Source organism: Chinchilla lanigera, unplaced genomic scaffold, assembly GCF_000276665.1.
Source record: "Chinchilla lanigera isolate Chin_1 unplaced genomic scaffold, ChiLan1.0 scaffold00019, whole genome shotgun sequence".
NCBI lineage: Eukaryota > Metazoa > Chordata > Mammalia > Rodentia > Chinchillidae > Chinchilla > Chinchilla lanigera.
The window spans coordinates 25084784-25102130 of NW_004955420.1; the positions used below are offsets into that span (position 1 = coordinate 25084784).

The 17347-nt window shown below is 38.1% G+C and overlaps 1 protein-coding gene across 1 annotated transcript in view; it reads left to right on the forward strand.

The window, feature by feature from the left end:
- Setd2 (SET domain containing 2) overlaps positions 1-17347 on the forward strand; it is a gene marked incomplete at its 5' end in the record, with an annotated part of 107785 nt that overhangs the window by 14158 nt on the left and 76280 nt on the right. Inside the window, 3 exon segments of the mRNA XM_013513427.1 lie at positions 6014-6029; positions 8090-12453; positions 15229-15360. Of these exon segments, the coding sequence (XP_013368881.1) occupies positions 6014-6029; positions 8090-12453; positions 15229-15360 (4512 nt within the window).

Sequence of the window (17347 nt, forward strand, 5' to 3'; positions counted from 1 at the left end):
GGCAATGATTTCTTGTATTCACTTTAGGATTAAAACTAATACATGATCATCAGGATTCTATTTGGAACACTTACTACTACCCCTGCATGCTGGTAGCCCCTCCATTGTAGGCAGATATTTACTAGTATATTGAGACAAACCGTGTTTTTCTGAACTCTTTAGTTTCAGTTTTGTGTAACATGTACATATTTCATACATAAAGAACAAGGGCTCTGCAGTCAGCCTGAAACTTCAATAGTTACGACTTTAGTACATCATTTTTATACCGTGGTAATAGAAATATTGTACCTGTCAGCCTGCCTTGATGGTGCAGAGCTGTAATCCCAGTATTCCGGGAGGCTGAGGGAGGAGGCTCCCAAGTTCCAGCCCAGTTTGGCAATTTACTTAGTGATATTCTCTGTCAAGAATAATGACTGGGAGCCGGATGTGGTGGTAACCGCCTATAATACCAGCACTTGGGAGGCTGAGGCAGGGGGATTGCTGCGAGTTAGAGGCTAGCCTGGGTTACAAATTGAGTTGAAGGCCAGCCTGAACTGTGTAGTGAGACCCTGTCTCTAAAAGACCAAAAAAAAAAAAAAAAAGAAAAAAAAGAATAATGACTGGGTATTGTGGTACACACCTGTAATCCCAGCACTCAGGAGACTGGAGCAGGAGGATTGTTGCAAATTGGAGGCCAGCCTGGGCTACAAAGTGAGTTCAAGGCTAGGCTGAAAGCATAGCGAAACCCGGTCTCAGGAAAAAAAAAAAAGTGGCTATCATAGCTTTTTCTCATGATAACCTGCCCTGCTTTCTCTAGGGTGTACATTTATCTTGCTTTTTCCTCTTTTCCTTGGCCCAAGCTCACTCTGCAGAGCTAGTTTCTCCACTACTCTTCACTTTTACTTTCTGGAATAAACTTGGCCACTGCTTTAAAAAAAAAAAAAAAAAAGGAAGAAATATAATGAAATTCAATTGCATACAGTTACTGTTAACACTGACTAGGCCCTCAAATATTTGGGTTAGAGCACCCTATATTCCAGTGGGTTTTGGAAACAGGAAATTTCTCCAACAGAGAAGCATAATTAGGTGAATATTCTTGCAAATTAATTTGGAAGACAAATTTAGAAAAACATAATTGTTAACATCTGGTATAATATTCTTTTATCCCTGACTTTGGAATTTTGTAGTGATACATTTGAAATAACTATGATAAAGTAATTTTGTTAAAGAAAAAAAGAGATAGGTATGGTAGTACACATATTTACTTCAGAAGCTAAGGCAGAAGGGTTGCAAGTTTGAGGCCATCTTGAGCAATTTAGCAAGATAGGAAGTCTCCAAAAAAAACCACAAGTGATGGTATGGGAGAAAGCTGTTATTCTGTTACTTTAATCTATATTTATATATGTTTTGTTTGTTACTTTTTGAGACAGGATCTTGCTAGTAGTGTTTAGGTTGGCTTTCAGCTCAAAGTGATTTTTTTTTGCCTCAGCCTCCCAAGTGCTGGGATTACAGGCGTGCGCCACCATGCCTGGGAGAACATCATTTTTATTATCACATTGTTTTCTATAGACGAAATTTCTGTGTTTCAAATACTATGCTAGACTTTATGCAAGTGAGACGTGGTGCTTGTTTTCTGAGTTCATCAATGTTAATTCACGTTAGCTTATTTATCCCAGAGTGCTTTACCTAAAGTTTCAAGATCTTTGATAAAAAGCACTGTGATGTTTGCATTTATAAACCTAGTGCTGCTTTTGGATGAGTGAGCTTGTGATTGATTTGAGAACTGATACTTTTTCTTTTGGTACTGGTAATGGAACCCAGGACCTTGTGCTCTACCACTGAGTTAATACTATACCTTTTAAAAGATTTTTATTTTGAGATAATGTCTGGCTAAATTGCCCAATCCCAGTCTCAACCCTAAGTAGCTGGGATTGGATGTGAGGGTGAGCTGGCTGTGACACCTGTTACCCATTGATGATCCATTACCCCATTGATCACCAGGGTTGATTTGGCTAATCTGGCTGGCTGGGGAGGTGTAACCTTCCTCCCTTATTGCTTTATGTGCATCCCTCCTGAAGCTATGAAAGTAGTGCATTTGGTTAAAGAGGACCACTGTCCCTAATAGAGGAGGATGTTTCCTCAGTCAGGGGTATATGAGTAGCTGCACTTGCCTGCTAGAACTTCCAAACAAGCTCTCAAATAGCTGGGATTACAGGTGTGCACCACCACGGCTGATGAGGACTGGTAATTAAGTGTTACCTTTTTCATTATGTCGTTGAGCAGTCCAGTGTGGTTGTGTGCTAACTAAAATATGTTTGGATGTAGTTTTCACTTTTGCCCACCTCACTCAGGGCAGTTAGCTGGGACATTCATTCCCTACCAAATTTTGACCCATGGGAGGGTAGGTAGCTTAACTGTTTAGAAAAGGTTTGCAAATATATATGATCATAGGATAAGCAGAAAGCTTGGAGGTTGTGACCTTTTGTGATGTTTTAATTTGGAAGACTTTTTGTCGGGTATGTATTTCCATATCATTAGAGATCTGTAGTTCAACTTTTTTTAGTATATATATGTGCTGCCGAAGCAAGCACATACTTTTTTGAACTTTTCCTTTATTCTAACCACACTCGCAGATGTTTTCACGTTTTTGCTGGGTAGCAGGTTAAGGAGTTGAAAACCTAAAGTAAGAACAAGACCTGGGGGTTTGGAGCAAGAGCTGTGAAATTTCATTTCGTTCCTAGTAATGGAGATATAATCATTTAGGGATTGGGGAGGATTCCTTGCCAGTATTTCTGTATGATTCTGTCCTTGGGGCATGGTGTAGCAGGCACCTTTCTTAGGAGCCCAGAGTACTACTTGAGCAAGTTGTCAAGTTAAACCTGTTGTGATTGATTTGAGAACTGATACTGTTTTTCTTTTGGTACTGGTAATGGAACTGAGGGCCTTGTGTTCTACTACTGGCCTTGAGTTTAGGGCTGATTTTTGCTATTAATTGTGACCTGACACTTTCATTAAAAAAAAAAAAAAGTCTTGCCGTTTTACAAATTGCAGGAATCTACTCTCATGATCATGTCTAGATCCTGTTGTTTTCTTGAAGTACACCACAGTTCTAAAATACCACTCTCACTATAATTTCTAATTCTTCTACCTTACTCTCCTTTTTCTGGTTTTCACCAAATCTACTCTTCGAAGCCACCAGTATTGTCTTGCCTTTGCCCTGTTCCTTCACTTTATCATCTTCCTTCAGATTTCATTCCCTTTTCTCTATTATCTGTGGATCTCTAGGTCAGTCATTTCAGCATTCTTGGGAGTATTTTCAGTTATTTTGGCCCTTGCCTTCTACCCTTCTTGTCCTACCTGTTATGCTGGGTTATCTCACCATTTGTTTCCTGTGAAAGTTTAATGCTCTTAGAACAGGTGTGCCAGTTCTGTTATAAATTGCTAATGTCCAACCTGAGGCAGCAACATTGAGAATTATTGTCTACTTTGATTTCTGTTCCCCATACATGGATTTTCTTAAAGTCTCTTTGCCTGGCCAGTTTCCCAACTTTCAGCTAATGATGTCAGAAAAATATATGTAGAGGCCAAAAGGGATATGCTTGCTTTATTTTGTTTACTTTGAGATGGATTCTTGTTATCCAGGCTGGTCTTGAGCACCTGGGCTCATGCATTCTTTCTGCCTCAGCCTTCTCTTAGAAGCAAGTGGGACTACAGGACGCATTATGCCAAGCTTTTATTTTGAAACTTAACTATCTCTTAAAACTGTCAAAACTCGTAAAAAACTATCATTACCATCATTATTATTATTGTTATACTGAGATTGAACCCAGGGCATTTGCAGTGACCTATGTCACCAGCCATTTTATTTATGTATGTATTTATTTGCTTACAGGTTTTGAAACATGGTCTCAATAAGTTGCCCAGGCCTGGCTGTAGCTTGTGATCCCTTCTGCATCAGCCTTCCAGAGTGCTGGGATTAGAGTTGTGTTTCACCATGACTAGCAGTACAGTAGTTCTTATGAGATATCTAGGAGGGTTTTGGAGTGGGAAAAAAACATGATTTGGCACTGCTTCAGATCCCATCCATGTATTGTTGGCTTCCCCGCTTGAGCCTCTTATTTGGTTTGACTACCACAAACATTTGGGAAGATGATCTTGTATATTTAAGGAGCATTTAAAATAGATTGTTGGGTCTGGGGGTTTAGGTCAGTGGCACAGTACCTGCCTGGTGAGCCTGAGGTCTTGAGTTTGATTCCTGGTTACCGCCTCCCCTCCATAGATTGTTGTTTTCAGTTCTTGCCACATAGAACCTACAGAGCAAGCTGCTTAAAATACTTACTTAGCTGTCATGCTCTTTTGTAGCTTCCCTTCCTCCAGGTAGATAGTCCCTCAGCATGCCATGGTGCACTAACATATACAGGAGACTTTTGGTGTTCATTTCCTCCCAGTTAGGATACTATGTGGTTACCTTTCAGTTCAACAAGCTGTGTACTGTGATATATGGAGCAGATATACTGTGGTGTGGAGCATCTTGGATTTAGCAAAAGTGCTGGGATTATAGGTGTGCACCACCACACCTGGCTTGAAATGACTCTTAATAAAAAAGTTAATCTGTGGACCTGGCCGCTGCTCCCTATTCTACTTGATTGTTGGCTTCTTTTTGCCTTATGCCTTATACTGAGGTAGTATAGAACTATTTTATTTTTTTAAAAGACTGGTCCCTGCCTACGTAGGCGAGCTTTGAACTCCCTATGTAGCTCATGCTGGCCTTGACCTCTGGGATCATTCTGCTTCTGCCATCCAAGTGCTAGGATTATGGTGTGTGCCACCATGCCCAGATAAATATTGAGCTGCTTTAAATATAAAGTATATGTATATTTATATTAGTCTCTGTCATTGCCTGGGACCTCCCCCTGTGTGAGATCTCCCTTGCAGTTAAAGTTAATCCTCTAGCCAGGTTTGGTGGCATAGTGTTGTGTGTTTCTAGCATCTCAGGAGGCTGAGAAAGGAAAATTACAAGTTTGAAGTCACCTGGGTTTGTTTCTTTTTGAGAGAAGGTCTCGCTATGCAGTTCAGGCTGGCCTTCAGCTCACTTTGTAGCCCAGGCTGGCCTCGTACTTGTAACGATCCTCCTGCCCCAGCCTTCTGAGTGCTGGGATTGCAGGCATGCACTACCACACCTGGATTGTTTTTGTTTTTTGAGCCAAGGTCTTGGTCTATGCTCCAGGTTGGCCTTGAACCTGCTGTGTGGCTCGGGCAGGCCTTGAAGTTGTGATCCTCTTGCTTCAGCCTTGTGAGTGCTGGGACTATAGGTGCATATGAGGCCATTTTAAAACAAAAAAATTTAAAAAGACTGAGAATCCAGTTTAGTGATAGAGCATCTCTGGGTTCAGTTTTCACTACCGCAGAACAAGTAAACAAAAAAGCAGAAAACCCTAGTCCCCTCTTCAGGAAAGATTCTTTGTATTTCTACCCTCACTAAATTAGTTGCTTACTTTGTTACTATACCTTATGTATTTCTAGCTTTGTATTTGCTCTATTCTGTTGGAATAACTTTAGCAAAAAGTATATTCTGTAGTTTAAAGGAAACTAAATTCATTCCTTCTTTCTTTCCTTCCTTCCTTCCTTTTTTTTTTTTTTTTTGAGACGGGGTCTTGCTTGCTGTGCGCCTGTATAAGACAGAGGCAGTTCAAACTGGCCTTGAATTCCCTCTGTACCCTAGTCTGGCCTTGAAGTTTTGATCCTCCTGCCTCAGCCTCCTGAGTGCTGGGATCACAGGTCTGTGCCACCAGGCCTGGCTGAAAACTGAGTTCTTTAAGGGCAGGAAATCTTTCTTACTCACCTCTGATCTCTAGCACATAGAACATAGTATGGCACTGTCTTCAATCCATTTTTGTTAAATTGAATGTATCTGAGACAATGGAATGGATATTTCAGATGAAATATACTTACAGGTACTAAACCTTCATTTCAATCATTTTAAGTATAATTTCTGTTTATTCTTTTGCATGTTTTCTTGGCTGGATGGAAATAGAGAAGAAGAAAATGAGGTAAGTGTAATTTAACTAGTCATTCAGTGATTGTGGGATTGACCTCTATTTTAGACACTGGATAAAAGCTGGAAATATTTAAAGTTGTAGCTATCGTTTTGAATGTGAAGTAAAATAATACTTTTTTCTTGATTTTGTTTTTGGAGCTACAGCAGCACATTTCCATGAGGGATGTTATGTATGCAGTTCTTCCCTTTCTCCCTCTTTGCCTTCCTCCCTCAGTAGTACTGGAGATTAAGCCCCGGGCCTTTGTATGGGATTACATCCCTAGCCCGGTTTTTATATTTTGTTTTGAGACAGTCTTGCTGAGTCATGAAGTTGTCTCAGACTGTGCTTGAAGTTGCCTTCCACCTGTCCTAGCCTTCTGGAGTGCTGGGATTTATAGGTGTGGGCCACTGTGCCCAGCTAAGAAAATGTTTTTTAAACATTAAGTCTTTAATAATTCTAGAAAAGGTAAATGAAAGCAGCTCTGGAGATAAATTTTATATGTTTTTATCTATGGAGCTTCCTTTTAAAATTTATTTTGAAAAGTAGATTCTGTTTCTTAAAAGTGTTTGAGGGGCTAAAAATATAGCTCAGTGGCACAGTGCCTACCTGGCAAGCGCGAGGTCCAGAGTTCGAATTCTGGTACTGTCCTCCCGCCCCCTCAAAAAAGAAAAAAGTATTTGAAAACTACTAGTCTGTGCTGTTGTATGTGAAAACATTTTCCTATTTGAGTAGTTTATACTTTTAAAAACTGATTGCAGATTTCACTATGTTGAAGGGGAAAATTACTCTTAAATAGCCAAAGCTGATTAAAGATTATCATTAGAAAAATTTTTTTAGATAGTAAGTGTATGTCATCTTTAATTTAGTCTTCAGTTTGTCACTGTATATGTTTCTGGTTCTCTGCTGTCTTTTTCTTTTTCTTTTTTTTTTTTTTTTTGGTTTTTCTCCGGTACCGGGAACCGAACTCATGACCTTGCGCTTGCCAGGCAGGCGCTTTTGCCGCTGAGCTAAATCCCCAGCCCCTCTCTGCTGTCTTTTTAATTTCCTTTACAGCCTATGTCAGTGTTGGCAAATGTCTTAGAGCTTTCAATGTTACAGACAGCCCACTGTGGCACTCATGCCATAGGTTCACCACCACTGACTTAGGTTATGCCTTTAACTTCTAATTTGTACCATTTTCTTTGGTGGTTTGGCAAATAATGGAGAGAGAAGTATCACTGTGTATGTAACTGCTTATATAGTAGTATCAGACTCTAAATTGGCATTGCCCAGGTGTGTGTGGCCCAGGTAGAGATAGGACAGTGTGCTGAGACAAATAATTTCCAAAAGGCAGAAGGCCTGGCCTTCATTTAGTTACCATTGTCTGTAAAATGATTGAGATGGGAGGCTGCCTTGTACCAGGGGTTTCCCTGGAAAGCTTTCTAGAATTGTTTTTGGTGTTTGCCATCCACACCACTTCCTAGGAAAATAAAATAACACCCAAAACAAATGTTCTTGCTTCATCTTAGAACTACTGAATTAATCCCCTAGATTAATCTGTGGGCTACAGATCTGTATTTTTGTGATACACCCAACTGATTGTATATGATACCAGGAGGCCATAGGTTTTGTTAATCTCTATTGTTTCTTATCAGGTAGAACACAAGGACAAACTATCTTGTGTAGTAAGATGTTAGCTACTGCCCTTTATATATATGTCCTTTAAATACATACCAGGTCTAAAAAAATTCTTGCTGAAAAATACTACCTGGAAAAAGCTACAAAATCAGATGAATTTTTTTTTATGTAAGCAAAATAAGAATGGGAACATATTGGTAATTGTTGAAAGTAGAAATGACTATTTAGTGGTATATTATACTATTTTCTATACTGTTGAGTATGTTTGAAAATTTCCATAATAGTTGAAAAAAATCTGTAGCATAGTAAAATTCATTCTGTTCTTGCCAAAAAAATGTTTTTCACAATTAAAAAATACTTTTTCCTGACTGATAATCATTTTAAACTGTGATGGTAGCCATTTGAAAGTACTACTGTTTATTGAATTAGTAATTATTTGTTTCATTTATTTCTAGGCAAAGATTGAAAGTGTGCAGAAAACAGGTTTCATCAAAGGACCAGTGTTCAAAGGTGTTGCTTCTAGTCGATTTTTGCCCAAAGGCACCAAAACAAAAGTTAATTTGGAAGAACAAGGACGACAGAAGGTGTCATTCAGCTTCAGCCTTACAAAAAAAACTTTGCAGAATAGATTTCTCACTGCACTTGGCAATGAAAAACAAAATGATACACCAAACTCTCCTGCTTTATCTCAAGTAGACTCAACTCCTAAAATTAAAGTAGACATTGGAGATACCTTAACTACTACAGAAGAATCTTCACCACCAAAATCAAGAGTGGAATTGGGCAAAATTCATTTTAAAAAACATCTGCTTCATGTAACATCCAGGCCATTGCTGGCTACCACCTCAGCAGTAGCATCTCCATCTCCTCCCACAGTGCAGATACCAGCAGCAGTCATAGCAGAATCAACAACTGTAGACTCACCACCTTCATCTCCACCTCCACCACCTCCACCTCCCCAAGCCACAACACCCTCATCACCAGCACCAATAACAGAGCCAGGGGCCTCACCGCACACACCAGTAACAGTTCTAACCACTGCACCAGTATCCTTACCAGTAGATGTAGCAGTTAAAACTCTGAAAGAATCGCCAGCTACACTTGTACAAGAGTCTTTAGAAGTGGATACTAAGCAGGACGTTATATCTAACAGTTCAGAAGAACATGTAACTCAAAATCTGAATGATCAAGTAGATACTCCCTCACAAAAAGAAGATTCCCATATTGGGAAGGAAGAAGAAATTCCAGATAGTTCTAAGATTAGTCTAAGCTCTAAAAAATCAGGTTCTAAGAAGAAATATTCACAATTTGAAGGTACGTTTCTTGGCTCAGAATCTGATGAAGATTCTGTACGGACTTCCTCCAGTCAAAGATCACATGATTTAAAAATTTCGGCAAGCATTGAAAAGGAAAGAGATATAAAAAAGAGCTCAGCACCTTTAAAAAGTGAAGATTTAGGTAAATCTTCACGATCTAAAACAGAAAGAGATGATAAATATTTTAGCTACTCAAAATTTGAAAGAGATACTCGGTATGTATCTTCCCGATGTAGATCAGAAAGAGAGCGACGGCGGAGCAGATCTCGTTCCAGATCTGACAGAGGGTCTAGAGCTAGTTTATCCTATTCCCGGTCAGAACGATCTCATTATTATGACTCTGATCGACGCTACCATAGGAATTCCCCTTATCGAGAGAGGACACGCTATTCTCGGCCATATTCAGATAACAGGGGACGAGAGAGTTCTGACTCTGAAGATGAGTATAAGAAGACCTACTCAAGGCGCACCTCATCTCATTCCTCCTCTTACAGAGACCTGAGAACATCATCCTATTCTAAATCTGATCGGGACTGCAAGACTGAGACCTCTTACTTAGAGATAGAGAGAAGAGGAAAGTATTCTTCCAAACTAGAGAGAGAATCCAAAAGGACTTCAGAAAATGAAGTAATAAAAAGATGTTGTTCTCCTAGTGACCTGGGATTCCGGTGGGGGTCTTCATATTCCAAGCACGATTATAGTGCTTCCCGTTATAAATCTGCCCTTTCAAAGTCAATGCCCAAGTCTGACAAATTTAAAAATTCTTTCTGTTGTACAGAATTAAATGAGGAAAGCAAACAGTCTCATTCTTTTAGTTTACAGGCTCCTTGTTCAAAAGGTAGTGAATTAAGAACAATTAGTAAAATTCCTGAAAGAGAAAAGACTGGGTCTCCATCTCCATCAAATCGGTTAAATGATTCACCTACTTTTAAAAAGCTAGATGAATCACCTATTTTTAAGTCAGAATTTATAGGACGTGATAGCCATGATAGTATTAAAGAATTGGACTCATTATCTAAAGTGAAGAATGATAAATTAAGAAACTTTTGTCCCATTGAATTAAATATAAACGGATCTTCTGGGGCAGAATCTGATGTGATATTTTGCACTTCTAAAACTGATGCTGTTTTGATGACATCTGATGATAGTGTGACTGGATCAGAGGTATCTCCTTTGATCAAAGCATGCATATCTTCATCAAATGGATTTCAGAATATTAGGTGCAAGGAAAAAGACTTGGAGGATACTTGCATGCAGCATAAGTCACAAAGTCCATTTAAAGAAACAGAACCTCTGGTGTTACCACGCAAGGATAACAACACGTCTTTGCCAGTTATGACTACAGATTGTTCCAAGACAGTGGTAAAGGAGCCAGTTGATACGAGAGTTTCTTGCTGCAAAACCAAAGATTCAGATAGGTATTGTACTGCTAATGAGAGTAACCCTTCTTTGTGTTATTCGGAAGCTGAAAATATTGAGCCTTCAGTTATGAAGATTTCCTCAAATAGCTTTATGAATGTACATTTGGAATCAAAAACAGTTACATGTGATAAGAGAAATCTGACAGATCAGCACTCAAAATTTACATGTGGAGAACATAGACAGAGTGTTGGTAGCACTAGTTCAGCTTCTGTTAATCATTTGGATGGTTCATATGAACCTATTGGGAGTTCAGGTATTGCTTCATCTCTTCAGAGTCTTCCCCCAGGAATAAAAGTGGACAGTTTGACTCTCTTGCAGTGTGGTGAGAACATATTTCCAGTTCTGGATGGAGTGCTGAAGAGTAAAAAAAGCACAGACGTTTTAAAGCATGCAGGGAAAGAAAAAATACTAGACGTAAGTAGTGGCTTTCCTGATTCAGGAAAGGCATTTGCTTCTTGGGAAAACAGGCATAATAATGGGCTGTCTGGGAAATGTTTGCAAGAGGCTCAAGAAGAAGGGAATTCCATATTGCCTGATAGAAGAGGAAGACCAGAGATCACTTTAGATGAAGAAGGAAGAAGGGGGCATGCACATATATCTGATGACTCAGAAGTTGTACTTTCGTCTTGTGATTTGAATTTAACAATGGAAGACAGTGTTGGTGTAACTTATACCTTAAAATGTGATAGTAGTGGTCATGCCCCTGAAATTGTATCTACGGTCCATGAAGATTATTCTGGTTCCTCTGAAAGTTCAAGTGATGAAAGTGATTCAGAAGATACAGATTCTGACGACAGCAGTATTCCAAGAAACCGTCTCCAATCTGTTGTGGTTGTGCCAAAGAATTCCACCTTGCCTATGGAAGAAACAAGTCCATGTTCTTCTCGGAGCAATCAGAGTTACAAACATTATTCCGACCATTGGGAAGATGAGAGATTGGAATCAAGGAGACATTCATATGAGGAAAAATTTGAGAATATAGCAAGTAAAGGCTGTCTTCAAACTGAAAAGTTCTTCTTTCATAAAGGTACAGAGAAGAATCCAGAAATTTCTTTTATGCAATCCAGCAGAAAACAAGTAGATAACCACCTGCCTGAAACTGCTCACTCTCAGAATGATGGTGTTGATAGCACAAGTCATACAGATGTGAAATCTGACCTTCTGGGTCACTCAAATTCAGAAGAAATAGTAAAAACCAAAACATCCTCTAGGCAACAAGAAGAGCTACCAGCTTATTCTTCTGATGATTTTGAAGATATCCCAAGTAAGTCTCGGCAACAGACCACTTTCCCTAACAGGCCAGATAGTAGACTTGGAAAAACGGAGTTGAATTTTTCTTCTTGTGATATCTCCCGCGTGGATGGCTTGTACTCATCGGAAGAGCTCAGAAGCCTAGGGTGGGACTTCTCTCAACAAGAAAAACCTACTACCACATACCAGCAACCTGACAGCAGCTATGGAGCCTGTGGTGCACACAAATATCAGCAAAGTGCAGAACAGTATGGTGGGAACCGTAACTACTGGCAAGGCAACGGCTACTGGGATCCGAGATCAGCAGGTAGACCTCCTGGATCTGGGGTTGCTTATGAACGAATTCAAGGGCAGGTTCCAGATTCTCTAACAGATGATCATGAAGAGGAAGAGAATTGGGATCAACGGGGTGAATCTCACTTTATAAGCCAGTCTAATAAATTCCTTCTGTCCCTTCAGAAGGACAAGGGGTCAGTGCAAGCACCTGAAATAAGCAGCAATTCTGTTAGGGACTCTATAGCTATAAGTGAAAGAAAAGATTTTTCAAAAAACCTGGAAAAAAGTGATATCAAAGATCGAGGGCCTCTTAAAAAACGGAGGCAGGAATTGGAGAGTGATTCTGAAAGTGATGGTGAGCTTCAGGACAGAAAGAAAGTTAGAGTGGATATAGAGCAGGGAGAGACACTAGTGGCCCCAGGTTCAGAGCTGATTGGCCCTTCCTGTGTCATGGATGACTTCAGGGATCCACAGCGATGGAAGGAATGTGCCAAGCAGGGGAAGATGCCTTGTTACTTTGATCTTATTGAAGAAAATGTTTATTTAACAGAAAGGTGAGCCTAATTTTTATCAGACAAATTTCAGCTTTCTTTTTTAAAAAGTTAGCATTTCAGAACTTCAAACTGAAATAGAATTGTGTGATAAAATGTAAAATTAAATGCTATAAGTATTGTTGACTATTTGGATGTAATTTCTTTCTCCAGGTTTTTTTTATTTCCCTCCAGGAATGGGGATGTTTTAATTTTTTTCTTCTCATTACTTTTCTTTTTTTCTTTTTTTTTTTTTTTTTTGTACTAGGAATTGAACTCAGGATCTTGTGCTTGCCAGGCAGGCACTGTGCTGCTAAGCTATTTCCCTGACCCTCTCATTACATCTTTGATTTGGTATCATTTAGGCTAGTTCAGTGTTTCTCTGATTCCTCTTTAATGTAAATGTATGACTAAAACTGAAATTAAACTCCAGCAAATAGACTGCTCTTAGTGAAGGAAAAATGTGTTTGATTTTTTTCCTTTTTCCAAAATATACACAGTGAATATACACAAATATCTTTCTGTACTTTGATAAAACAGGAACTAGATTACTACAGTTTTTTGTGAGTTATTTTAATGTATTCTTAAAAGGTTAAATTTGATAATAGTGTAGCATTTTAGAAATGGTAAAATGATTATCAAATATCTCTTGTGAAGGAAGGTATGAAAGTATGGGTGATGAAAACAGTTCTGTAAAGCAGAGCTTCTCAGTCTATGAGACAGACTCCTTAGTAATCCTGTTTTTCTCTATACAAATGGATGTTGACTGATCTATGTGTACATGTACTATATATGTGTGTATATACTTTCCAACCTACCCATTCCCTCCTCTTGGAAAACTTCCTCCAAGTAGAGAATCAACCTATCATTCTTTTAAACATATTCAACATTTTAAGTCAGATTTTCTACCATGTAGGTAATGTACAAGATTTCATGTACAGTTAGGTCCCACCAGAAGTTTTTTTTTCTATTAAATAATTTTTTTTTTATGTTGTAGAGAGCCTGTTACAGATAGTTGTAAATTAGATTTCAGTTCAAAATATTTGGTGTCTCAGGCAGTGTCTTTTAGGAATTGTCTGAGGAAGTTGATGGAATTTGTGAAAGAATATAAAGTGTGTGTTATATGCTAGCTAGGCATTTAAGAGCTGCTGACACATTCTTGTGAAATAGTATGAATATAATGAAAAAATTAGTCTTATGTCCAGTGAAAATAGACTTACTGGAAAAAATCTGTGCCTGTTAGCAAAATCAGGCTTTCAAAAGCAAGCCAGAATAAATTTGCTGAGTCAGCAAAACTACAGCCCTTTTTAAAATATTTGCAAATGAATATTTTCTTCATCTTTAGGTTAAGTATACTCATCTGTTCATTAATGAATTGTATCTTTAGTTGGTCCAGAGAAATAATTCTGTTTTCTTAAATGTAATGGAGACAATCAGGATATTCCTTAGGTACTTTATAAAATGAACTAGCGTAGAACAAGTGTTGAAGAGCGAAGCAAATTAGAGGTAGGAAATTATGATAGCTACTTATGAAAAACAGTTGTGTTCTTCACTGTCTGATAGTTATCGTTTCCTAATCTCAAGCAGATTTTTTTTTTTTTTTGTACTGGGAATCGAACTCAGGACTTTGTGCTTGCCAGGCAGGTGCTTTGCTGCTGAGCTGTATCCTCGGCCCCCTCAAGCAGATCTTTTTTGACTATCCTTGATTTTTTTTTTTTTTTTTTAAATTTTGACCAGTGTTAAAAAATAGACTCTAACTGTATAATCCTAGCACTTAGGAGGATGAGGTAGGAGAATCGCCAAGAATTCGAGCCCAACCTGGCCTACATAGTGAGATCCTGTCTCAAAAAAATAAACTACAACAAAAAGGCCAAAAATCACATTTTTACTTCTGCTTTACAATCCCTGCCATAGATTTTTATGATTCCAAATAAAATTGAACAGTTTTCTTCTCCGTACTAGGTTTGTCTGCATTGGGAAAGTTTTGCCACTAAAATATTTTATTATTATTTTAAATTTTAATTTGAGATGAGGTCTTGCTTGTCCTGTTGCCCATAAAGCTCTTAGTTAAAAATTTAGCAACTTTGTTTCTCAGCTTTGTACTTCAACAATTATTTATTCTCGATGAAGTCTCCTTTTTCAGTTTTTTTCAGTCCTGGGTATTGGATTCAGAGCCTTTGCACTGAACTGAACTCCAGCTCCCCTCCCCTGCCCCTTTTATTTTCAGACAGAATTCTGCTGAGTTGGCTAGGCTGGGCTCAAACTTGTGATTCTCCTGCCTCAGCCTCCCAGAGTGCTGGGTGCCACCATGCCCAGATAGAGATCTGATTGTTAAACTATAACCACCTGTGTCATTATTTGAAACTCAACGAATTCCACTTTTCTCCTAAGCTCAATATGACTTTTTAGCACTTGAAATTGCCCAGAATGTGGGACTTAGCTGACGTGAACTAGGCGAGAAAGGGGTACATTATAGAATGATAGATTTGAGCTCATTCTGTCCTACCATCTGCTAAGGTTAAGGTTGTATCTGTTGTTCTATAATATAGTTCTTAGAGTTTTTAGTCTTACGGATGCTCATTTGAGATGTTTTCTTGCTTTTGAATGATATATGAGAATCATTAAATGTAAAATTAATATGTATTAAATGTCATTATTTTTACATTTGTTAATGTTCAATATTTGTGATAACACTTATTGTATAACATAATGTTAAATAATCTTATTAACATCTCATAAATACATATGCTATCTCCAGGAGATTTATTTAACAGTTTTTAATGAAATTTTACTCAATAGAAAGAAGAATAAATCCCACAGGGACATTAAGCGAATGCAGTGTGAGTGTACACCTCTTTCTAAAGATGAAAGGGCTCAAGGTGAAGTAGCATGTGGGGAAGATTGTCTTAATCGTCTCCTCATGATTGAATGGTAAGTAAATTAGAGTGCTCTGGTTTTAATCAACTCTTCTATTAAATGATTGTAAATATTAACAATTATGAATGAGTAAAATTAAATCTTTTTGCTACTTGTAGATCAATTTTTATGAACAATAAAATCTCCAGTGTATAATAGGAAACATTAACACAGAGATAAATCTCCCCTGCATTATACATTATATCATAGTACCTGGCACAGTCTAAGTGCTTTTATACAGTCTTACTACTAGTACTAATATAGTAATACTAATTTTTATTCAGTCCCCATTTTTTTCTCTTGTCTTGTTTGTGTTGTGGGAAGTAAATGTTGGTATTTAGCTTTCACTATAAGATGAGAGAAAACTCTTAACACGGCAAAAATGTGTAAAGATGAAATGTCTTCATTTCCCAAACCTCAGTCCTTTTGATTGTAGTTTCAGAAAAATTGTAATGCCTATGCCAACATAGGTAAATGTTTTCCTCTTTATTCGTATTATATGTACTTTCTTGAATTTGCTAATCAGACCTATGTATACCTACTAAATTTTTTATTTATTTTTTGGAGTTCTTTTTGGAGACAGGGTCTGGCTGTGCAGTTTAGGCTGTCCTTGGACTCAGTATGCAGTGCTGGTATTACCACAACCAGCTTAAATTTTTTAGATGGTAGACATCTTCACTTTAATGTTTAAGGTTTAGGGTAAGGGGTAGGGAAGTAACTGAGTGGTAGAATATTTGTCTAGTGTAGAAGGCCCTGGGTTCAATCCCCAGCAATGTGCCAAAATAAAGTTGGATAAATTTTTTTAACCAATCTGATCAATGAAAAGTCATATTTCTGTTTTTAACATGGAAAAAATATTAAGGTGATAGTGTAGGTACCTTATTTTAAATGTTAATGAAGGTCCCCTCCCCCAAAAGCTGTTTTTGTTTTGGTGCATGTTACAGTGTTACAAAAATAAAATAGGGGCTGGGGATTTAGCTCAGCGGCAAAAACGCCTGCCTGGAGCGCCTGCCTGGCAAGCGCAACGTCGTGAGTTCGGTTCCCGGTACCGGAGAAAAAACAAAAAACAAAAAACAAAAAAAATAAAATAAAATAAAATAAACATTTTTAAAAAGTAAAAAAGAAAAAGCATTTTTCTTATACCTTTATTCAGAATAAAGGTAAGGGTGACTGTCCAGGTGTTAAGTGGAGATAGCACTGTTCTAAATTGATAATGCTGCCCTAGTTTCTACTTTCTTCTAGGTTTTCTTGCCAACTTTGCCAAACAGATATAAAATGTAGAATTTCTTTGTCTAATTTCCATACTCAAGCTTTTAATAGTTCTTTGTTGCCTTCAGAATTAGATTCAAATTTAGCTTTGTGTTCACAGTTCATCATAGCATGTCATTAACTTAACCTTTCCCTTCTCTAGCAATGTACCTGTCTTATCAGTTACCTCAGCTGTTTTAGTCCCTTTTTTCCCAAATTGGCCTTGTTTTCTATTTCTGCACAAAGGTAGGGACAGTTGTATCTTCAGCTGTCCTTTACTTATGCATATCCTATGTGTTACAGAGATTCTGCTTTAATCCTGCTCCCACTACAATCTTTGCTTTACTGTAAACCTCTGTCCTTTGAGCATCAGTAAAATTTTATTTACTACTGGTTTGGCAGTAGTGTATTAGAAGTGACACTATTATAGTCATCCCCAGCCCTTACTTCAGTGCCAGCGTGGCCTGTGGGCACAGAAGCCAGAGTGATTTAGAACCACAGTTGCTCTGGCATGGACACGATCAGAGGCCAAGGGGGATGGGCTTGCCAGAAATCCAAACCCATACATGTCTATAATCTTTTTTTGTTTGGTTTGCTTTTTTTTTTTTGAGTCAGAGTCTCACTATGTACTTCAGGCTGGCCTTGAACTTCTGTGATCCTCCTTCAGCCTCCCAAGTGCTAGAATTATATAATTTATTATATAGTGTTGTGTTTATTATAACATTTATTAATGTTAAATAATATCATTACTTTA